The sequence below is a fragment of the Aureobasidium subglaciale genome (genome assembly GCF_000721755.1).
Source record: "Aureobasidium subglaciale EXF-2481 unplaced genomic scaffold scaffold_1, whole genome shotgun sequence".
Lineage (NCBI taxonomy): Eukaryota > Fungi > Ascomycota > Dothideomycetes > Dothideales > Saccotheciaceae > Aureobasidium > Aureobasidium subglaciale.
The window spans coordinates 244847-267367 of NW_013566994.1; the positions used below are offsets into that span (position 1 = coordinate 244847).

Sequence of the window (22521 nt, forward strand, 5' to 3'; positions counted from 1 at the left end):
GCACTCACATCGTACTTGCCTGCGGACAAGAGAACTATCTCTGGCATGCGCGCAAGGCTGTCGAGACGGTGGAGAAGGGTCGCGAATGGTTCGGTCTCGTTGACACGCCTGAACAGCGCACTGCATATGACACTCTGGTCAGAGAGGCTCATCACATTGCTCGTGTCGCCGAGGCTGATGAGGAGAAAATGGCTGAATTGGAAAAGGAGGGATATATGGCCTGGAATCCTTCCATGGGAGGCAACGCCGATGAGGTCGACTCATATTCTGGCAACAGACCTACTTTCGAAGGTAAGCACATACCAAACCGTCTTGATGCACAAGCTGACAGCTGTTGAGTAGAATCTGCTGAGGCCAGACTTGATACTGTCGACCACGGCAAGACCACTACTAATGAGGAGAAGGAAAGTGATAGTTCCTGCGAGTGAGCAGTCTGGGAATCGAGAGGAAGAAATGGATGGGCGCAGACTAGCAAAGTTGGGTGTCTACAGTTATCCAAACACAGATCAGGGTTTGAAAAAAAGGGAACAACGATCCATAGTGAAGAAATGCTGCAACGTTCTTCCATGCCATGTCCAAGAGAAACGTCGCCATAAGCAATCGAAATAAGGATGGAAATCATCCTTCTAGAGCCCACTAGGTCTCTTGGGCTTCAGGTAACCCAAATCGTCATCATCATAACGTTCGTAGTTGCTCTCGTCACTGCGACTGCGGCTTCTGTCCATACGCACTCGACCGAGATCGCCCATGACATCCTCAGGACTCTCGCTTCTACCGCCAGTGACGAGCCAGTCGTCATCTTCAGCTTCGTAGATGGGGAGACCTTCGTATTTCGGTTGCTTGCTCTTGCTGGCAGAGGGTGATGCTGCGTCGCCGGCAACCAGACCTAGTCTTTCTTCCTCGCTGGCATTGTTACGGCTAGCGGGACGGTGGTGAGAAGTGCTGCTCTTACGACTTGCGAAACTCAGGGCGCCACGGGAGAGAGGTCGGATGCTTCCGTCATCAGCATCTTCGTCGCCGTGTTTGTTGCGGTGAAAGACGTTTTGGAAACTGAAGGTGCGTTTTCCGCTCGAGTCTGGTCGTGCGTGTGGTGGTGGTTTCGGTGGCATGAGAGAGCTTCCTTGGCTCATGGCGCGTTCTCGTTCTCGCTCGTCGATACTAGTCGTCCAGTGGATTGCGCCGCCGCCTTTGTAGGAAGTGTCGGTGTCGAGATTGGGTGATCTGAGACCTGCTGGTAGCCCATAGACATGCTCACGTTCAGGTTCATCATCAGGCATTGTCGAGAAGGTCGATTGTGATTTGAGGGTGAGTGGCGGTTTCATGTCCATTAGAGAGTGTTCTCCAGACGGGTGGCGCGTCTTCTTCTTGCTTCGGCGGAAGCGTGGCAGGAATCCAGGATGCACATCATCGTCACTGTCGCTATCAGTGTGATGGTCACCTGGGAAGTGTGTTAATCCGAGAGGCGGATGTGATGTCTTGGTTTGCTGGATGGGTCGACCCTCGCCAGGTGCAGATACAGTCTTGCGGCGACGCAAGCCATCGAAGTATACTGTGTCGTCCTCTCCGATTGGATCCATATGTTCGCTAGCAATATTGCGAGCTTCATTGAGCTGCTTCATGGTACGCTTCCTGCTGAGCGCACGAACGATGGCGGCACCGCCACGAATAGTGTCGGCGCGTGGCTCGCTCTCTGGCTCCTCTTGTTCGGCGATGGTACGGACTTGGTCGAGATCGCCCTTGAACAAGGCTGTGTCAGGTACATCCTTTGAAGACTTGGCGAGCTGAAGTAATACAACACCAGAGCAGATTACAAGAAAGCCCATAATCACACTCACAATACCAACTGTGCTACCACCAAAGCCCCTAAACAAGATTGCAGATGTGACGATGGTTGCGGATGTAAAGTAAACGTAGTATGTTGGTGTGACGAGAGCTGCGTTGTAAATGTTGAGTGCTTTCTGAAGAGAATTAGCTTTGAAGATTACCAAATTTCGATGCCTCGCTTACGTTCAGATATATGATCTCGGTCAACAACGTACAAACGACAAAGACGAGTAGAACCCAAAGAAACCATTGCTTGAACTGATTAACGGGGGTAGTCTTGCCAATAGCGGCAACAATTGCAGCACCAAGACCTTGAGTCGCAACAACACTCAACCCACCTGTGAGACTGCAAATGGTGAGATAGACGAACATACTCTTGTTACCATACCGGGGTCCGGCCCATAAGGCAGTGAAGACGCAGCCAAGGATGATAACTCCGGCATATGTTAAGAAGCCAGGAGCGATGACGAAATGTTGCATTTGTTGAATGTTGGCAGCAGAAGATTGTTCGGGAGCATTTAAGGCGATTATGACAGCACCTATTACACACTGAAAGCAACCCACTTTCCCAACAAAGCTGAGGCGCTCTTTGAGGAAGATTGCGGATAGTATTGTGGTGATCACGACGCTGAGAGCTCCAAAAGGAGTGACCAGGATAGCATCAACCTATGGAGAAGTTAATTTAGCAGTTCTCATTGATTTATACCAAGAAGAGGAGTGATCTTACAAACGCATAGGCGCAGAAATTGCATAGTTCCCTGTCCTGATGTTAGTTCCTGGGGTCTCAGGATTGTATGGGACAAGTTGGGTAGACAATATCTCACCCAAGAATCATCAAGATCATTCCGGTCCACCACCATCCATTTTTCAAGTACCCATAGCCTTCACCAGCCGCCTCATTATACTTCTCGTTCGCTTTGAGCAGTCCATGCTTTTTTAAAACGAATGAAATTCCAATGAAGACCCCTGAGCACACGGCCAGGATAATACCGATTGCCTTGTACACCGGAGGTCTAGAGGCGTGGTTTTGATTGCTCTCGGTGCTTGTTCCATTGGTGGTGTTAGCACGAGCATACAAGTTGTTGGCCGTGAAGATAATATGGCCAGCTGAGTCCATCGTGGGTAGGAGCCCGATGGGCCACAAGTTGGATATGGCGATGCTAGAACGACTTATCTCTATCGCTGCTCACGAAGCATTAAGCGCTTAATGATTTGTAGGTAATGTCTGCCTTGTAGCGTCGATTTGTGGCTTCCTTTTAGATCCTTCTTTTTCTATGTGTATCCACCAGGGAGACACTCGCAGGTCGTGATCTGTACAGCGTTTTTGCTCGTTTGCGGTTGGTCTTCAACTCTTTTGTTGATAGTGTGCTGACAATGTGGGGATATTCGTTGCGGGCGGGAGTGTCTGGTCGTACGCGATTTAGGGGAATCTGTCGCGGATGTTGTTTACGAGAATGCGTCTCGGATAGGGCAAGTCGAATAAGATATGCCAGATGCGAATGATCGGTGGCACCTTGCGCGTAAGAGCGAAGAAGCTCGCGTGTACAATCAAATTGTTGATCTCCTTGTGTACTGCGCCACGGACGGCAGAACTCGAGAAGCGAGGCTGACAGAAGGTTTGGGATACGCGCGGTGCAGATATACAACATGTCAATATTGACCAAGATCGAAACTTCCCACAAGCAATATCTCACCTTCTGGATATCTACCCAATAATCTCAGCAAGCAGATATCCGGTTCTCATCTGTTCCTGATCATGGTTGAATCTGCTTCACACTGAGGTCTGCCCGGCCAACTGAGATGACTTCATCAGCCACAAAACACGTCAATAATCCACCTGCACAGGTGACCTTGCGACTTGTGAAATGATATACTTCAACATCTAACCAGTTGAACAAACTCGGACGTGATCTTAAGAAGACAGCATAGGAGACATAAGAGTACATCAAGGTCAAGAGCATCATTCAACCTTCATGAGTTGGTTGGCTTCAGGACGGTGCCTTGGACTAGGACAATAATTCACCTCTCAGTGCTTGCTTCTGCCTCTCAGATATCTTGCGATAATATGGCAAACGGAAGTTAGATCATCAGCCCGAAGCCTAAGAGATTTGACACGGAGAGTAGATGTTAGGACGACTCTTTGTAGCCGTTGCTCTGTCTGTGGGGAGTACGATGGCACGACCTTAGCACATATAAAGAAAAGACGAGCCGAGAAGCAGTCAGCATCGCTTGACACATTTATACAGATCTGGCGAACCATGCACTATGAGAAGATCAGTTTGGGAATCAATATTTCCTTGCATACTGCTTGATCTACCGTGCTCGGATCGTACACCCTCCATGTTCCTTGTACCTGATGATCGAAACTTCACATGTTCGGAGTTGCCGTGAGTTACTTACACTCACCACAGGTCCCTTAGAGCGGTCTGTCCACTTTCATAGATATCAGATTCCCACATGTTAGAACACAACAACGATGTTCAGCCGTATATCTAAGCTGAACCGCTGGAGGACGTTAAGGAGTCTGTCAGTCAGCTCGTGTTGCCGACAAAAATGCTGACGGGTTGACAACCCCTTGTCGTGTGCGCTAAGGTTCGGGAGCTGAGAACAAGTTCCCACCTAAGGCTGACGTCTGTCCAATGAAAAGCCTGGAATTCTGAAACATGCGGATGCGTCAATTGTCGAAGCACCCAAAATTGGGATTAGCCTTCTCGTAACCCGAAAGAAGTCAACGGGAAGACGCTGACATGGCGTATGTTGAGGGTGGGATGCACGATCAACGACGAACACGATGCGTGGGAAGAGGGTCGTAGCTGCTGTCTGTCAGAAGAGATTCGTCAGCTCCATAAACACTCTCCTGTTTCTCTTTTCCCACAGCTCGATTACTTGCTTTCTCATGTTGATTGCTCGTTCTCGATCATTTCTCTAGTGGTTTGAGAGATTGTGACAGAGCTCTGTTGCAAGCCAAGATATACCAAGCCTGTCAGCGATTCAGTACCCGACGGTATGGCTTCATCATCCGCGGGAGTCTTCAATGCTTCCAAACTGGCCATCATCTTTGCTCTGCTGTGTTCGCTTTATCTATTCCGCGACATCTGGCTTCCATCCACACCTACCACGTTGGTTCAAGGCACACCCACAACTACGACTGTCGCTGCATCGTCTCCAACAGCTGAGATTGAATTGATCTCCAACCACACCGTGGTGGTACCACAGGATGTCAACTGCCTCAATGCTCCGGGCTCTGACCGTGTCATGATTGTGCTCAAGACTGGTGCATCAGAAATCTACGAGAAACTGCCAACCCACCTTATCACTCTTTTCAGATGCACTCAGCACTATCTCATCTTTTCGGACCTACCTCAGACATACTCCGACTATCAGATCCATGATGCTTTGGAGACTGTCAGTGACAAGTACAAGAACGATCACGAAGACTTCGAACAGTACCGGAAACTGCAAAAGTATCATCGCGAGGGTCAGAATGTCGCAAAGCTGAAGGGTAGCAAGGGTTGGAGTCTCGACAAGTGGAAGTTCCTGCCCATGATCCATGAATCATATCGCTTGGCCTCCCCGGATGTCGACTGGTTCGTGTACATCGAAGCTGACACTAGTATGAGCTGGGTCAATCTTCTGCAGTTTCTTGGACGATTGGATTCAAAGAAGCCTCTGTACCTCGGTGCGCAGAATGTCGTGGGTGGTACTACTTTCGCACATGGTGGTTCAGGCTTCATCATATCGCGCGGTGCGGCAAAGAAGATTGAGGCTCGCAGGAAAAAGATGGGTGTCAAGGCATACGACGACCGATGGGAGCTATCGACAAGCTTGTCTTGCTGTGGAGACGAAGTTGTCGCTCGTGCACTGGCCGAAGTTGACGTTGATCTGACACCTTCCTGGCCTCGTCTTCAGGGAGAGACGGTTGATACACTGGACTGGACAGAAAGACACTGGTGTACTCCTGCAATTACCTGGCACCACGTCACCCCTTCGCAGGTGGACGGTATGTGGCGTTTCCAGAACAAGTGGGTGAAGGAGAACGTGAGTCTATCCAAAATCGCGGTGAGCTGAACCTTTGTACTAATATAAAGACAGGGATGGTCGAAGCCTTATCTTTACCGCGATGTCTATGATGGCTTTGTTGCTCGCCACGTCTCTGTAAACCGTACCAGCTGGAACAACATCTCCAAGGACAGAGAATTCAAGTTGCCTGACAAGGGCTCCAGCGACAAATCTAAGGAAGCTTGGGAAAGGCTCTCCGAAGTCGAGAAGAATTCAGTACAGAGTTTCGATGGGTGCGCTGAAGCTTGTCGCGCATGGAATGATTGCCTGCAATGGATGCACGAAGACGGTGTCTGCAAATTGGGCAAAGACGTCAGGCTAGGAGAGACTGACGAGAGGTACGACAAGACATGGTCAAGCGGATGGCTACAAGACCGCATCCAAGGAATGCGGGACGACCTAGCCGACTGCAAAATCAACTGGGACAACTAAGCATACCTGTGCTTGGTCGCTTTTCTTCTCTCCTCTTGTTATCTTACACAACATCTTCAACACCAGGTCAAGGACCATGTACCAAGTGCTGGGAAAATGGCTTCTTCTAGGATTTTTGAGGGTCGGACTCTCCTTACTGGGTGGCAGTTTGGGCGCAAGGGGCTTCGACTGCGTTGGCGCACACTCATTCTGTCTATATCTTCATTGGAGGAAGAGTAACGAGGATTGACGAAGTACATGACCATATTGTTCATCATACAAAAAGCAGAAACTACATAGACACGACATTTTTTCATACAGCATCTTGCAAATACATAACTTCTTCACTACGCAGAGGAAATAGTGACATGAAATGGCTTGTCCGCCAACAATTTGAAGGGGGTATATGAGACAGGGGGAAATGATCCAAAGGGAGCGGGCAAAAAAGGCGAAACCACCCTCCCAACCTACACCAAAAACAACCATCATCCAGGGGTCGTACGTCAAACAATTCAACAACCAAAAGCAGGACGCCTCATGTGTGAAACCCAAAGCATCAGACATCGTACTCGTATCATTCCTTAGGAACAGCTTCACTGCTCACACTGCGGTTATTGGCGCCAAACCAACCCATCCAGCTCGATCTCTTTGCTTTCCTAGCTGCATCTTCCTCCTCTTTGGCTTCTTGAACGAGACGCAGGGGTCGCATGCCAGCTCCACGCATGATTGCACCTGTAGGCTTTTCGGAGCTTGAGGCTGTGCTGCGGGGTGGACTGACTGTGCTCATGTTGTCAGGGAGGCCTGATTCACTGTATACACTGTTGCGAGCCGAGTCTCGGGGTGCGTTGCCGGGAAGGGCTGGTGGAGGCATGCTTTGTCGTCTATCTTCTGGTGGGGGCATTGAGCCGCTGGAGGGAACACGGGCTGCTGCTGCGGGAGCGACGGGCAGCACGGGGCTAAAGAGAGAAGAGCCACGAGGAGGAACAAGACTGGGGCTTGTAGGGCCGGAGCCGGGGGATGGGCCGCGGTACATGTTATTGACTAGTGTTGCTGGGTTTCCAAATTCTGAGCCTGAGCGGCGGTGGGAGGCTGGGGCGCCGCCGAGAGACATGCGGTTGGATTGGGTACGGGTGAGGGGTATGCGAGGAGCGGTGTTCGGGTCTTCGTTCAGTGTGGGCTGAGGCTCTGAGTGAGTTTCAATGGGCTTTGGACGGCCGCCGCGGACGACTGATGTGGCACGCTTGAGTAGCGAGGGCTGTTCGTCCTTCTCTGGTGGTGGAGGCTTGGGCAGGGCTTTTGAGTCGTCCGCTCCAGACATGAGGTTGGGTGTCTTGTCGAGGATGTTCTCAAACTCCTTGTGCTGCAGTAAGCGAGAAATGATGTTGTTGATGTACAGAGTCAAGGCCTTGTTCTGGTCTCTCATAGAGTTCAGATCGGCTTGCAGACGTCTGTTGTCGGCTGTACCGTCGTCGCTTGCGTTCTCCAACTCGTCTGCGAGAGTCGCGGCTCCAGCCATTGCCGAGGGTGAAGAAGGACGAGAGCTAGTACTCCTGATTGAAGGAGGACGCAACAAGCCACTGTGAGAAAAGTCTCCATTCAGCGTTTTTTCGCTCAGGAGAAGCTGGAAACTCTCGTTGTCCTCCATCAACCTGGCATTGGCCACTCTCGTCTCCATGAGAGTCTTTTCCAACTCTTGCATGCGACCACCTCCCATGTTTTCCATCTCGACTAGTTTAATTTGTGACTCGGCCAATTCCAGACGTAGTGATTCGATAATCTTATCTTTCTGTAGCACCAGACGGGAGGAACTGCGAGAGGAGTCGCTGCGCTGGAGAGAGGACGGAGGCGCGAATTGGCCGCCTTCTTGGTTCGGCGAGGCATTGGTCCGATAGCTCGCTGTGAGGTGAGTTGGTACAGTGGCATCGAGGGGTCAGGGGGATGTGACAACATACAAGCTCTGGAAATACTTTGCCGCCTCTCGTCTTCACCGCGCATCTCTTTCTGAGCCATCGTCTCCTTCAGTCTCTGGATCGTGTCACGAAGTTCCTCTTCGCGAACTTGCAACTCTTCCTTTTCCTTCATGGATTGCGCGCGCTCGGCTTCGTAGATGGCCTCGAACTCCCTGCGCTGACGAATGCTCTCCTTCTTCTCATTCTCCAGCTCTTCCAGTCGTTCTGTTTGCTCGTGCATCGAGTCTTCTGTACTGCTGTGCTCCTTGTTTGCATCGTCAAGACGAGCTTGCATGACAGCATTTTGTCTTTGTGCCTCCTCTGCAGCCAATTCAGCCTTTTGCAGGCGTTCGCGGAGATCGTCAATAGCGGCCGCAGCCTCTGCCTTTGCGTCGGCCATGGCAGATTTGGTAGTCTGCGAGGTCGATGTGGAAGTTGCAGGCTTCTTGACAGCAGCGCGGGCGGATGGCGGGGCTCCACCGACTGGCGTACGGACGGACTTAGCGCGAGAAGGGGTTGCACTAGAACTAGGGGTCGTTGTCACTGTCGAACGAGAAGGGCTGCGTGAAGGTGTAGTCTTGGGGGGATTCATCGAAGGACGACGAGGAGGAGCCCCAGGCTGGGTAGAAGTAGCAGCAGCAGCAGCAGAAGGGGGCTGCTTGGAGGGCGTCGACATGGTGAGGACTAAGTAAGCTGAGCGCCGAGCTTACTTGAGCCTAGATTCCAGAGTATCACAGGTACAGGTACAGACTTGTTTGGTGGGGCGCTGGGTGGGATGGATGATGTGTGAGAGGTCAAAGGACGTTTGAACAACAGAACAGGCAAGACACAACAAAAAGGCCAACAGCTGTCAAAGCGACAGAGCGTAATGAGATTAAACAGGGTCGTGGTGGAGTTTCCGCTACCATGTTTATTTGATGAGCGACCGACACCGCCTTGCCTCGTCCACCGCTTCCTGCGACATGGTGCAACATCGAGAGCCACTCTATCACTGATACGAGTATTTCCAATGAGATGCTTGACTGTTCCGTATAGCAACAAGAAACCAACAATTGCCATGTGTTGGCGGATCATGCGTGCCATCGCATTCCAACAACAATCCAAACGTTCGAGGGGGCTAGGGTCCTGATCGGCGAACCTGCACCCGAACGCGCTCTAGTGTCTCGAAGCGACGCACGGCTATCTTGGCACTCACGAAAATTCGCACGACAGTCCATCCTGCGCTTTTCTCTCCCCACCCAGCGATCTATACAACAAGGACCGGAGCGCCGTATTTTCCAACCACACGACAATCATCAAAAACCGACGCAGCGATGGCCCCTAACAAGAAGACCAAGACCTCTGACTCCATCAACTCGCGCCTTGCGCTTGTTATGAAGTCGGGTAAGGTTACCCTCGGCGTAAGTCCCCTTCGACGAGACTTGTTATACCAATTCTCGCAATCTCCTCCGAAGAGCTCTACTGACCTCCTTTGAAGTACAAGTCGACCCTCAAGGTCATCCGCTCCGGCAAGGCCAAGCTTATCGTATGTCAACTCGTCCCTCGACCGAGCGCTCAGCACCGAGAATCTATTCGTCGCTCGTCCAAGTTCTTCTACACGCATAGTCCGACAAGACGACGAAGCAAACTTGACGACTTGGACAAGTGACGGAATAGAAGAGGCCATGATCCGAGTATAATGTCCTTTCGTCGCACTACAGAAAATCTCGGAGTCGATCAGGAGGCCTTCCGCAATCATCTCTGTATGGAGGACGTTCTTCCGATTGCACGATTTACTAAGTCCGCGACGAAATGTCTTTTCCTTCCTTGGAGACGGCATAAAGACATTGTACTTGGATCAGACTCTTTTTCAAAGACTTGCGACTCGGCACAGATCCAATTCAGAGCTAGACTAATTGCTTCTGCGCAGATCATCGCTGGTAACACTCCTCCTCTCCGCAAGAGTGAGCTCGAGTACTACGCCATGCTCGGCAAGACCGCTGTCCACCACTTCAACGGCAACAAGTAAGTCAAAAACATTCGCTCTGAGAAAAAGCCTGGGGGTGTGTCTGGTCGTTCTGCTAGTCGATTCAACATCAAGCTGGCTCGCCAACTGTTGAACCAATCTCGTCTTCAGTTGAAGATGCGAGGCAGAACAATCAGACATACCTTCCAATCAGGGCTTTGGAGAGCAGAACACTGGCTAACAGCTTTTTCCTCACAGCATTGAGCTCGGTACCGCCGCCGGTAAGCTCTTCCGTTGCTCCACCATGGCCATCATCGATGCCGGTGACTCCGACATCCTTACTGCCTCCGTCGCATAAGCGTAGAGAGCATGTCTCGATGGAAAAGTGATAGAGGAATGTCAATTTGATACCCAACAAAAGTTTCTCTTCATACACCCCGTTTCTCATTCGTGCTTTCTTTGTGATTCATGCTTTCTGCGGTTTTTGTGTCGATATGTACTCGACTCTCGTGTTGCATATATGGGTAAAGGGGAGAATATATGCTTACATGGTAAGTGAACGTTTGCATCTTGGTTCTTTGTCGTGTCTGCTTACGACATGTTTGCACAGTCAACCAGGCTCATACCATATTCAATGCTCAACCATAACTTGGAAAATGATTGGGCAGGCTTACATGCCCACACCTGATTGCTGGATTTCAAAGATTGCTGATACTGGAAACGCTTGAACAGCCTCTGGACGCCGTTTGTTACATGTCCCCTCATCAGACACGATGACGACGACTTATAGCATCAAAGACACAAGTGGACAGTCATAACTCCTCTAGAAATTGCACACAACGAACGTGGCTCTAGTAAAGCGTATATACCGAGAGCGTTGCCATGTTGATGCAATCACTCGGCATGCGACGATTTGAGCAGAAGTCGAAGATTCAGGAGCACGGTCAGGAAGGTACGACCTAGTGTTTGTTGATGATCTGTGTTTCCAAAGGTGTTCTCCATGACAGGTCTGCTCTGGCGTCTCGTCACTTTGCAGTGATTCAGGGAAACTAAGTGGCACTCAATATCATAAGGGTTGCCAGGCCCACCTGATGCAGGAGAGTTCGCACCTGTCCGTCGTCACTTTTGGGGCTTGCCGACTTTCACCGCGAGCCTGATCTCGACGACCTTCTGTGAAAACCGGCCACTTCGTCGACGCACAGCGCGGCGCAATTTCTCAATCCTAAAAATCACGACTCAACATGAATCACTCAAGCTCCAAGCGGGTACGCTTCGTCACAGACGACGACCCCGCCGCCAATCGCGCTCCCCCTCGTCGTATAATTCGTGGTTACAGAGACGATGACTTCGACCGTTACAGACGCGAACCTCTTGACTATGATGAGTTTGAGTTCAGATCGCCACATATCGACCGCCGCCAGAGATACGACTCCGAAGACGGCTATAACCTCATCGTCCATGGTTCAGACCCCAACGGAAGAAGCAAGAGGAAGATTGACGCACCTTATACGCGGGAGGAGCTCCTTGAAGGTCTTGAGGCTCTTGATCGAGCCCACAGAGACAAGGAACTAGAGATTCAGAGACTTACACAGAACAGAAAGCGAGCCGCCGACACACATGGAAGCCGCCAACCTTCGGCCAAGAAGCCACGCATTTCCAAGGGCAGTCGTAGTGACAGACTCTGTCTGGATTGTGGTAATTACCACAGTACTCCCTGCTTCATCCCCCGTTGCAGTCGTTGCGACACAAACCACCATCGCAACGTGCCATGTCTTGAAGCTATGGAGCGATTGAGAGATCGTATCATGCGGTATGCACCGCCAGAGTATTCGCACTCCTCTGAACCGAAGTTCTGTAAGACGATTTCACCATCACCAGTCTTGCACGCCCACAAAAAGGTGCACATGCCACCATCTTCGCTGGACATAGACAACCAGAAGGCGGATCACTTGCAGAAGTCTTTCTCGACCTTGCGCACGCCTACAACATTGCTCATATGTACTCCCCAGTCTCCACAGAAGAGGAAAAGCAGCCCCGCCAACAGGACCTGTCCTCTTTGTCGTGAATGCGGCAGCTTTCACAGATCGCCTTGCAAGTGGCTGGCTTGCGAAAAATGTTCTTTCAAGCATCACCCCGAAGTTTCTTGTGCAATGGCTGAAGCTCGACTGGAGAGACGTCTGGAAGAAGAAGACGCAAAGCAATCTCAGACAACCGTGGACGAAGAGATCAAACAGCGTGAGCAACGCATGATTGACATCAACAACCAAATGGCCTCTTCGACTCTTCCTCTCAGACGCTCCTCCGCTCCCAGCCCTGGCCACGAGTCCGGTCCTGACACCGAGTCAAAGGCTATCAGACTCAAGAAGAACACAAGATTCTGTAGAGATTGTGGTCGCTATCTGAACAAGCCATGCACTTGGCCTACCTGCAGAAGATGCAAGCGAAAGCATTTCAACCACATCTCTTGCTCACAAGCACGCCGCGAACTGCAGAGTCGTCTTGCTACGTTTGATCGTGGCTACGGTGTCTCCCTACAGAAAAGAGCCGTGTCTCCTCAGCAGGCGGAGCACGTCATCGACAACAACCGAGTTCATCCGTTTGCGCATGTGAACACCAAGGCCACGCCCAATTTCAACTTTGAACGGAACGGAACGCTTTCGTGGCCTCTCGAGTCAAGCAATATCTCCTATTACGGGCCTCCTCCTCCAGATGCCAGTGCCTACCCGGTTACGCCATCGGCTCAAGAACAGCAGGATTGCCAGCAGTACAACATCCCGGCCCGCAACTCTCATCACGCTCTTTCAACCTACACAATCAATACGGCAGAGTCTGGTCTACAACCTTCGACAAAGGACGCTCTGGAAAGAGGTTTGCCTCTTCCACCCGGTGTACATGTTGCTTCGCCCAGCGTAGCTATCCCAAGCTTATCCATCGCGCAAAGCGTCGAGGCTTTGATCGCCGAGTCTGCTCAGGCTATACATGGCGGTAATGCCAACGCCTCTGAACCTGACCGCGACACCCTTACACCTGTCGATGGCGCCCAGAGTCCACCTTCGTACTTGGAGTACCTTCGTCGCAACGGCGCAGAGTAGAGCCTGTGTCTTAAGCGTTTCTTTCGAAGAGCATGAGGTGGGACTTGGACAGTCGAGAGTCTTTCTTGAACTACGTTTTGCGTCGGCGAGGAGCTTACAGTCTTATGGTCAGTATAGCATTGAGGATGAAGTGGAAAATGAAGGATCATGCACAATTCAAGGAGAGTAGTATCCGGTTTGACATGGACATTCATCTTTTGGTTCGTCCCATCAAGCCTAAACGACAAGAGCTACGACATATGGAATCGGTTCGCTCTACGAACAGAATCGGGTACATAGAGTTAGCTTAGCATGACAATCATACACCTCTTGCTCTTAACATGATATTTCAAACAAGGAAAAAAATGTTGATCGAGAATGCTGGTTCCCTTCGAGTATTTGCTAAGGAGCAAATCTCGCGCTGGAGAAACCACCTCCCCTTGTTCCGCTCTTACGAACAAGAATCATCGGTGATTTCTCAAGGACGATGAGGGACCATCGGAAAGTCCCCATCGACCTTAGGATGTGTTTTGGTCTCGAAACGACTTCTGTCGCTCGAGAAAAAGGGGGTCGACTGCTTGAGCAGGGTCACCCTGTCAAAAACTCATCTTTCGAATGTCATTTCTAACGTATATCAACTGCACAGTAGACGAATTGCGCAACAATTCGTTACCAGACTTTTGGTCTACCTTTGCGGCTTGGTGCAGTTAGCGCAATAACATGAATCAAGACCCGATCACTTCGCCTGGTTTTGCGGCGAAGTGGTCGGGTCTTTGGCACCAGATGAACTGGTGCCCAATTGGAAGAACAGCATCTACTGTGAGCAGCTAACGATCTGTCTTCCATATCCTCGCATTCTGGAAGTTCAAATCTTTGGCTTCTGCCGGGGAGAGGTTCTCAGATGGTGTTGGATCTCTGCTCCTCCAGCTTGTGAAAGCTGGATGGCAGATAAGAGACATGTCACTTCTTCTGAAGGTTCATGATCTCGATAAACTGGTCCTTACGAGGAAGTCGTAGGTGTTGCCACTTTCACGACTGACTTCGAGACGAGCCGGCTTTGGGATTAGGGCAGCATCTACAAGACCGAAATCTTGGACGACAGACCCCTGTGCTGCATCGACAAAGCTTGCGCTTCGAACGACAGTACCTTTCAGCGCAGACTTAGTCTTGCACCGAACTCTGTAGCGCGCACTCAGGTTGCCCTTTGTGTGCGCGCACAGTTCATCAACAAAGCGCAGGTCTTCTGACTTTTGCTCCATTGCACGCGCAGGCATGAACTTTGTGTCCGGCGCCTGGCGAGAATGTATGGTGCGCGAAGGTTCTGTCGAACCTCGTTAAGCACCCTCCTTCTCCTCCAAGCCTTCGGTAGCGGAGGGGAGAGAGAAGAGGTCGAGATGAGTGCGCTCATCCCGTTCTTACATGATGCAAACAAGGCGCGTGTGTTTGTGCCATGTTTGGATGAGATGAGGAAAGGACAGCTTGGAGGTGCAGGTGGGATATTCATACCTCAGATAGTGACTGCACACCGATAAGTAGTAAGAGGACACAGGCCATGTTATCACATCCAGTTCGAGGCAGCTTCACTGCCTTCACTTGCTTCAGAATAATGGACTATGCTGGAAGCACTCGCTGTGTACAAGATGTCTGCTAGAACGCATTTACTGGCCTGAAGACCGAATACAACAGTTTAGAGGACAGCAAATTTCATAACACTATACCTACAATACTATATTTCCCAGAGAAAACAAATACCACTATGGCCACTCTAGGTGGCAATCAGACCGAGAGTGTTGTTGCCTTGAGAATGCTGTGACTGGTTGCAGAGTGATTACGGAAGCAGTGAAGACACCAGTGAGAGCGGTGTCCCATTTGAGGCGACATCGAGAGGCAAGTTGATTTCAAAGCAGCATCACGAGGTCGTCGAAGGAACAAAGAGCGTTGCAGTCATCACTGGATTGCTGATAAAGCGCGTCATTGGTCAGATTTGGGGATGGCGTCGTCGGATTGATAATCGACGCTTGGACCCTTTTTTGCCGAGCCCCGACACTCCCACAGAGGTGAGAATTCAAGGAAGTCGCGCCGTTCTCCTTCCTCTCCGTACACCCAGCGACACCACAAATACCGCAAAAATGGCTCGCCGTCCCGCTCGTTGGTGAGTACAGAACTGCTCAGACTGTCGGATCGACTCTCCTGGCCTCGAAATGCGCGTTTTGAAGATTTGGACAATATCGCGAATTTCGACGGTCGAGGGAGCCCATACCAGGTCGATACTCCATCACGACGACTCTTTGCTAACAGCATCATAGCTACCGCTACTGCAAGTAAGAATACCCCGTTCATTCGATTCGTTTTACGCTTTGGAACCTCTACCGAAAACACATCTCGAAATATTGCACACGCATACCTTGAAATACATCAGATTCGCACAACTTCGCCACCACAATCACCACCTACATCGCGCGACTCTTGCTGGTCACTACCAACAAACGGACATGCACTAATTACTTCTCGCCATCAGGAACAAGCCCTACCCTAAGTCGCGCTTCAACCGCGGTGTCCCCGACGTATGTTTCACTCTATCATCATAACTTGTATACCATGTACTGACGAATTTCAAAGCCTAAGATCAGTGCGTCCTGCTCTGTCTGCCCGAACCGTGGATGTCAATACTGACCTTAAAAAGGAATCTTCGATCTTGGCCGCAAGCGCGCTGGTGTCGATGAGTTCCCTCTCTGTGTCCACCTCGTTTCCAACGAGTACGAGCAGTTGAGTTCCGAGGCTCTTGAGGCTGCCCGTATTTGCGCCAACAAGTACATGGTCAAGTCTGGTGGTGGCAAGGACTCCTTCCATCTCCGTGTCCGTGCCCACCCTTACCACGTCGTCCGTATCAACAAGATGTTGTCTTGTGCCGGTGCCGATAGACTGCAAACTGGTATGCGTGGTGCTTGGGGTAAGCCCAACGGTACCGTCGCCCGTGTCAACATTGGCCAGATTCTTCTGTCCCTCCGTTGCAAGGACTCTTGTAAGTCGATCTGCAGAATTATTCCTCATAGACAGTCGCTAACAACAATCTTCAGCGCGTGCCCACGCCATTGAGGCCCTCCGCCGCTCTCAGTACAAGTTCCCCGGTCGCCAGAAGATCGTCATCTCCAAGAACTGGGGCTTCACTCCCCTCCGCCGTGAGGAGTACGTCGCCAAGCGCCAGGCTGGTGCCGTCCGTGTCGATGGTGCCTACGTCCAGTTCCTCCGTAACAAGGGTCCCCTCGAGTACAACATGCGCCGTTTCCCCGACGCTTTCTCCGCTTAAGCGAAGTTACCGATACCCTGTTCGACTTGAACGCGAAGGACTGATGGGCTTTGGTGCATTCCGGCGTGTCGAGGCTTTCTAAAATTACCATACCATTCGTCAATGAGACATGCTGAAAGACCACTTTATCTCCACTCGTGATGTTCTTCCCTATTCTGTAAACTCTTGAAACATGTAATCGAAAACGTCCAGACCGCTGATTGTGCGAGATGCTCAGACTGCCCAAGTAATGAATTTGTTGCCTTCGGTGATGTGCTATAATGCAAAGCTGCCCGCATTTCTTACCTCCTGATTGTCCCACCATGACTTGATGCTGCTACAACCTCGCCCCGTCGCCCTGTCGCTCAGACAGGCCTGTTTATACAATGCTTGCCGACCACGGCTGAGCCGATTTGTAGGAGCGCAGCCCCGCTATCAATGTTTCTCGAAGTCCGCATATCGCCTTGACGTCGCAAAGGCCGCCGACGCTGCTGTACCACTACGAAAGCAGTTGAAAGAGGAGGCAAAGCAACGCAAAAAGTCTGCCAAAGCAGCTGCAAACTCGGCGCATGGGAACAAACGACTCAATCCACTACTGGAGAAGTGGGAGTTGACAGTCGGTATCGAGGTGCATGCCGAATTGAATACCGCCCACAAGCTCTTCTCGACTGCTCGCACCTCTGTCAATGCAGAGCCAAATGAACATGTTGCTCGTTTCGATGCTGCTCTACCGGGAGCTCAGCCAGCGTTCCAGAAGGCTACGCTCATTCCAGCTTTGCGTGCTGCTCTGGCCATGAATTGCGACATACAACCTCGTAGTAGCTTCGATCGCAAGCACTACTTCTACCAGGATCAGCCCAATGGTTATCAAATCACCCAATACTATGGTGTGTTGCGCTGACCTTAAGCTATGCGACGTTCCACTGACTTGAGCAGAACCATTCGCTCGAAACGGATCCCTGATTTTGACCCTGGAGGATGGTATCGACCCAAATGACATCGCCGAGCCCAAAGGAAGTGCACAAAACACAAGTCTTACAATCGGTATCAAGCAAATACAGATGGAACAAGATACAGCCAAGACAGCTCTACAACCTCCCTCGACCTACCTTCTGGACTTCAATCGTGTCTCGCATCCTCTGATCGAAATCATCACCCTACCACAGATCCATTCACCAGCCACCGCTGCTGCCACTGTTCGCAAAATCCAATCGCTGCTCAAATCAGTCGACTCATGTGTTGCTGGTATGGAGATGGGTGGTCTAAGAGCCGATGTCAATGTCAGTGTCAGACAACGAGGATCTACTGGCGACAATGAGTACTCTGGTGTCACTGGCCTGGGCACAAGAACTGAGATCAAGAATTTGAGTTCCTTCAAGGCTGTCGAAGATGCTGTCACCGCTGAGCGAGATCGTCAAATAAAGGTTCTCGAGGCTGGCGGCGTGATCGAGGGTGAGACCAGGGGTTGGACGATCGGAAGCACAGAGACGACTCGTCTCAGAAGCAAAGAAGGAGAAGTCGACTACCGATATATGCCGGATCCTGACCTACCTCCGGTTTTGATCTCAATTGATCTCATCAATCACCTTCGGGAGACTCTGCCAGAATTGCCAGAGTCGACAATATCAAGGACACTTGACGATTTCGGCCTCTCGACGAAGGACGCGAAGACTCTGTTTTCCTTGGACGATGGCGAGAGACTGGAGTACTGTGCCGAGACGATAGACTTGGTCCAGCAGCAGCTTCCAGCCCAGGACGCCAAGATCGGCAAACTAGTTGCCAACTGGGTGTTGCATGAGATCGGTGGTCTACTCGCTTCAGATGGGCGTGAGTGGCCGGACCTTACTATCACCACGGAGGAGCTTGCATCTCTCCTGGCAAACCTTCTGTCGAAACAAATCACTGCTCGTGTTGGCAAGCAGATCCTGCAGCAGCTCTACGAAGAGGACGCCGGAGACAGGATGTCTGTTGATGCTCGGATTGACGAAGGAAACCTTCGTCTCCGTCCAATTAGCAGAGATGAATACGTCGAGCTTGCCCAATCTATCATGGACGAGAATCCTGAGATGGTCAGCGCCGTTCGAGACAAGGGACAAAAGGGCAAGACTATGTGGTTCGTCGGTCAGATGGTCAGAAGAGCAGAAGAGGGTACAGTGGAAGCAGAAAAAGCAAAGGAGATTATCGAGGAGCTTCTGTTTCCATGAGGTAGACACTATGTAATGTAAGCCCTGTATCTTCCCACACGCTGCAAGGGTATCTTTATGCAAATCAAATCCAACGCCAACGTCTATAGTGTGTTCAATACAAGGGGTCGTAAGGCATCTGTGATTGCTTCGAGGCAACCCCGTCCTTCAGGTACAGTATCATTCGATATGCACTATTGCCGTTCAGATAGTAGCGATGCAGACGCTTAGTCCTCAGGAAGCCGAGTCGTTCGTAGAGTTTGAGAGATGGGATGTTATCGATCTCAGTCTCCAGTGCGATCTGTTACAGTCAGTGCTTGAGATCGTAAATGGAAAATGGGTGACGCCAACCTCGTCCGCGTCTTTGGCTATCATTCCATCCATGGCCATTCGGACCAATTTTGAGGCAATACCTCTGCCTCTATGTTCCTTCTTGACTGCTAGCATAGCAATGTATCCACGCATTGGGCCATCTCTGTGAGGTTCCAATTTGCAAACGACAACGCCTATGAGTTCCCCAGACGAATCGACCGTCTAGTCACATATCAGCATTTTGTCCCGAGCTTCAAGTAGTACAAGAGACTTTTTACTAACCATATAACAGAGATCTGCCCATTGATAGAGAAAGTATCGGTAGACATAAATACTGTAGGGTTCTGAAAGATCCTTTGAGATCAACTCGCGGATCGCTGTAAGATATTGTGCTTCCTTGTCTGGATCATATTGGATGTAGTGCAGATCTGGGAGTGGTGACTTCCCAGTCCCATCTACTGAAGTTGTCATTTCTGATACCAGAATGTCGAGGGGAATGGTCGCCAGATGTTGTCCAGATTCAATCTATTGACTGAGGCTCTTTAGGTCAGGGAAAGTGCAGCGCCAGGCACATGAAAGACGCTCGGACCAATGACGAATGTGGCAGTTGGATTCACAAGAAAGCACGAGGGAAACAGCAAGAGCATCGTGTGTTTCTTGCTGATCCCTGCAGCCCTTCAAGTCCAAGGCCGACTTTTGATTACGAACAGTGCCTTGACTCCGCTATGTCAGGCCTACGGAGACGCATCTTCGGCACGTCGTCTGCAGAAACTCCTTCCCTAACACCTGAGAACTCGAGAGAAGGCACCCCGACATCCGAAGAAGTCCGCGTCGTATCGGCGAAGAAACTACAGGCCCTCACAGATTCGCACAAGAAGAAGGGCGCAAAGAGACGGAATGCTTGGGTCTTTGGATTAGGAGGTCTGTTTGGCATTATTGTCGCTGGCTTCTTTGCTTCTAGCAATGATGTCTTTGACATGCAGGCTTTGAAGGACATGAACCTCGACTCAATCATAGACGTACTACCCAGTGCATTTATCAAGGATGCTCACGACCTTCAGGTGGGTTTCTTCAGCGAGCGTGTAATCCCATACACCTTCCTTCTTGTTTCTCCGCTTGCTGCGATTCGTCATTCAATCGAGATCATGTAGCTTACATCTTGCGCCTGTGTAGAGAAAAGAACGAGACGCCATTGCATATGATTCCTTCTCCGTTGGCCTGCATGCGCAATCGCAAGGTATCACAGCAAAACACCCCGTCATCATGATACCCGGCGTAATTTCCACAGGACTCGAGAGTTGGGGCACCGAGGAAGCATCGCGACAGTATTTCAGAAAGAGGTTATGGGGCAGTTGGAGCATGATGCGCGCACTCGTGCTGGACAAGGCTAGTTGGAAGAGACATATCATGTTGGACAAGGACACCGGCCTGGACCCTCCTGGTATCAAGCTCAGAGCTGCTCAAGGCTTCGACGCGACCGACTTCTTCATCACCGGATACTGGATTTGGAACAAGATTTTGGAGAACCTTGCGACAATCGGCTATGACCCTACCAACGCTTTTACCGCTGCATACGATTGGAGAATGAGCTACATGAATTATGAAGTCCGCGATCAATACTTTACCCGTTTGAAGCATCATATTGAGACGGCGGTCAAGATATCTGACAAGAAGGTCGTCCTGCTCAGTCACAGTATGGGCTCCCAGGTCCTGTACTACTTCTTCCACTGGGTCGAAACCCAAGGCTACGGCAATGGCGGCGAGACCTGGGTAGATGATCACGTTGACTCATGGATCAACATTTCCGGATGCATGCTCGGTACACCAAAGGGCTTGCCTGCAGTGCTGTCTGGTGAGATGAAGGATACGGCACAACTCAACGCGTTTGCTGTCTACGGTCTCGACAAGTTCTTGAGCCGTACTGAGAGAGCCGAGATGTTCCGCGCCATGCCTGGTATCTCCAGTATGCTTCCCATCGGAGGTGACGCCATCTGGGGCGATGAGTTCAGTGCTCCTGACGACCGTCCGGATCAGAACGTTACCTACGGCAAATTCTTGAGCTTCCGCCATCTGAACTCGACCCAGCTACCCAAGAAGAACTTGACCGTCGAGGAGTCTCGCGCTTATCTATTCAACAACACCGAGGACTGGTACTCAGATGCTGTACTAAGCTCATACTCCTTTGGTATCGCGCACACTCGCAAAGAGGTCGAGGCCAATCAGAAGATCCCCCGTAAATGGTCCAACCCATTGGAAACGCGTCTTCCCAAAGCACCGAACATGAAGATCTACTGTTTCTACGGCATTGGCAAGGAAACCGAGCGCGCATACTACTACCGTGAGGATAACGAAGCTGGAAGCAAGAACGATGTCATGATCGATACGGCAGCCTCATTCTTAAACCCTGACGTGGATCACGTTGCTGACCGTGGTGTGGTCATGGGCGAAGGTGATGGTACTGTAAACCTGCTCAGTACAGGATATATGTGCAACAAGGGCTGGAGAATGAGGAGGTACAATCCTTCCGGCATCAAAATCACAACCTACGAGATGCCTCACGAGCCTGACCGCTTCTCACCTCGCGGTGGTCCCAACACTGGTAAGTCCTCAGTAACCATTGCTCCAAAGACAAGACACTAACACAACAAAACAGGTGACCACGTAGACATCCTCGGCCGCGCCTCCCTCAACGACCTAATCCTCAGAATCGCCGGCGGCAAAGGCGACGAGATTGAAGAAACCATCCACAGTAACATTACTCAATATGCCGAAAAAGTCAAAATCTATGATGACTAAAGCATGAATCATTTTCTCGGGAAGTTGGCAATGGGACTATTAATGTATAGATTTCTTTTTCAATTGGATAGATAGGGATGGTGGGCGAGCGATGGATTAATGAACTACTTCATTCCTAGGCAAAATGCACTTTGCACATCCTATACCGTACTGGAGAGGCGGCACATTAGGGTACGGCTCGGTCTATGAACACTCTAGTAAATGCACCCTGTTACGATTCAAAGCCAATCAAACTCCAGTACGACCTCGCACAATGCGCGCTCGCTTGCCTGCACAGCTCGATTCCGAGAATGTCCTGTGAGTGGGGACAGCCAAAGAAGATTACAGCGTCCATGACCGGTCATGCTAATGTTTGGATCTTCCTTACGAGCATTGGGTAGTTGTAGATCATGCGGCCTTGACGCAGGCTACTCATCTGTGTTGTGGGGTGCATGGAGAAACCGGCGAATCTAGAGTATTGTAGTCGCTAGTGTCGAGAGCTCTGAATGAACAGTATTGACGGTCTGGAAGTATTGTGCCTCCCTGCAGCTTAGGTTCAGGGGTGTGGAGATATTGAGAGAGATGGGGGAAGGGAGCTCTTGCAAGCTAGACTTTGCTGTTGTGAAAAGTGTCGTGTCTCTTTACAATCTGTATTCGTGATGGATGTTGGTCCTGAGACGCAATACATGGATGTTTGTAGTTGTGC

The 22521-nt window shown here is 50.7% G+C and overlaps 9 protein-coding genes across 9 annotated transcripts; 6 read left to right on the forward strand and 3 right to left on the reverse strand.

Annotated features, from left to right (window-relative positions):
• Nucleotides 1-626: 626 nt before the first annotated feature.
• On the reverse strand, nucleotides 627-2941 carry AUEXF2481DRAFT_903 (uncharacterized protein; the record flags this gene model as incomplete). The annotated part of the gene is made up of 4 exons (XM_013492373.1): nucleotides 627-1958; nucleotides 2008-2490; nucleotides 2552-2582; nucleotides 2649-2941. 4 exons carry the CDS (start codon nucleotides 2939-2941, stop codon nucleotides 627-629), a joined length of 2139 nt encoding a protein of 712 aa, XP_013347827.1.
• Nucleotides 2942-4830: 1889 nt separating this feature from the next.
• Nucleotides 4831-6315, forward strand: AUEXF2481DRAFT_904 (glycosyltransferase family 31 protein; the record flags this gene model as incomplete). Its single annotated transcript, XM_013492374.1, has 2 exons — nucleotides 4831-5862; nucleotides 5917-6315. The coding sequence occupies 2 exons, from the start codon at nucleotides 4831-4833 to the stop codon at nucleotides 6313-6315; spliced, it is 1431 nt and encodes a 476-aa protein (XP_013347828.1).
• Nucleotides 6316-6565: 250 nt separating this feature from the next.
• Nucleotides 6566-9015, reverse strand: AUEXF2481DRAFT_175029 (uncharacterized protein). Its single transcript, XM_013492914.1, has 2 exons — nucleotides 8247-9015; nucleotides 6566-8190 (listed from the first exon to the last, which is right to left on the reverse strand). The coding sequence occupies exons 1-2, from the start codon at nucleotides 8917-8919 to the stop codon at nucleotides 6869-6871; spliced, it is 1995 nt and encodes a 664-aa protein (XP_013348368.1). The 5' UTR covers nucleotides 8920-9015; the 3' UTR covers nucleotides 6566-6868.
• Nucleotides 9016-9556: 541 nt separating this feature from the next.
• Nucleotides 9557-10546, forward strand: AUEXF2481DRAFT_906 (uncharacterized protein; the record flags this gene model as incomplete). Its single annotated transcript, XM_013492375.1, has 4 exons — nucleotides 9557-9643; nucleotides 9721-9768; nucleotides 10153-10247; nucleotides 10447-10546. 4 exons carry the CDS (start codon nucleotides 9557-9559, stop codon nucleotides 10544-10546), a joined length of 330 nt encoding a protein of 109 aa, XP_013347829.1.
• An 883-nt stretch (nucleotides 10547-11429) lies between these two features.
• On the forward strand, nucleotides 11430-13280 carry AUEXF2481DRAFT_25309 (uncharacterized protein; the record flags this gene model as incomplete). Its single annotated transcript, XM_013492530.1, has 1 exon — nucleotides 11430-13280. One exon carries the CDS (start codon nucleotides 11430-11432, stop codon nucleotides 13278-13280), a length of 1851 nt encoding a protein of 616 aa, XP_013347984.1.
• Nucleotides 13281-15354: 2074 nt separating this feature from the next.
• On the forward strand, nucleotides 15355-16656 carry AUEXF2481DRAFT_35308 (uncharacterized protein). The gene is made up of 6 exons (XM_013492657.1): nucleotides 15355-15411; nucleotides 15566-15580; nucleotides 15778-15823; nucleotides 15879-15888; nucleotides 15943-16281; nucleotides 16337-16656. Exons 1-6 carry the CDS (start codon nucleotides 15389-15391, stop codon nucleotides 16564-16566), a joined length of 663 nt encoding a protein of 220 aa, XP_013348111.1. The 5' UTR covers nucleotides 15355-15388; the 3' UTR covers nucleotides 16567-16656.
• Nucleotides 16657-16876: 220 nt separating this feature from the next.
• On the forward strand, nucleotides 16877-18749 carry AUEXF2481DRAFT_25311 (uncharacterized protein; the record flags this gene model as incomplete). Its single annotated transcript, XM_013492531.1, has 2 exons — nucleotides 16877-17432; nucleotides 17482-18749. The coding sequence occupies 2 exons, from the start codon at nucleotides 16877-16879 to the stop codon at nucleotides 18747-18749; spliced, it is 1824 nt and encodes a 607-aa protein (XP_013347985.1).
• A 94-nt stretch (nucleotides 18750-18843) lies between these two features.
• Nucleotides 18844-19511, reverse strand: AUEXF2481DRAFT_910 (uncharacterized protein; the record flags this gene model as incomplete). The annotated part of the gene is made up of 3 exons (XM_013492376.1): nucleotides 18844-19029; nucleotides 19080-19262; nucleotides 19323-19511. 3 exons carry the CDS (start codon nucleotides 19509-19511, stop codon nucleotides 18844-18846), a joined length of 558 nt encoding a protein of 185 aa, XP_013347830.1.
• Nucleotides 19512-19765: 254 nt separating this feature from the next.
• On the forward strand, nucleotides 19766-21836 carry AUEXF2481DRAFT_61581 (uncharacterized protein; the record flags this gene model as incomplete). The annotated part of the gene is made up of 3 exons (XM_013492807.1): nucleotides 19766-20101; nucleotides 20214-21639; nucleotides 21694-21836. The coding sequence occupies 3 exons, from the start codon at nucleotides 19766-19768 to the stop codon at nucleotides 21834-21836; spliced, it is 1905 nt and encodes a 634-aa protein (XP_013348261.1).
• Nucleotides 21837-22521: the final 685 nt, after the last annotated feature.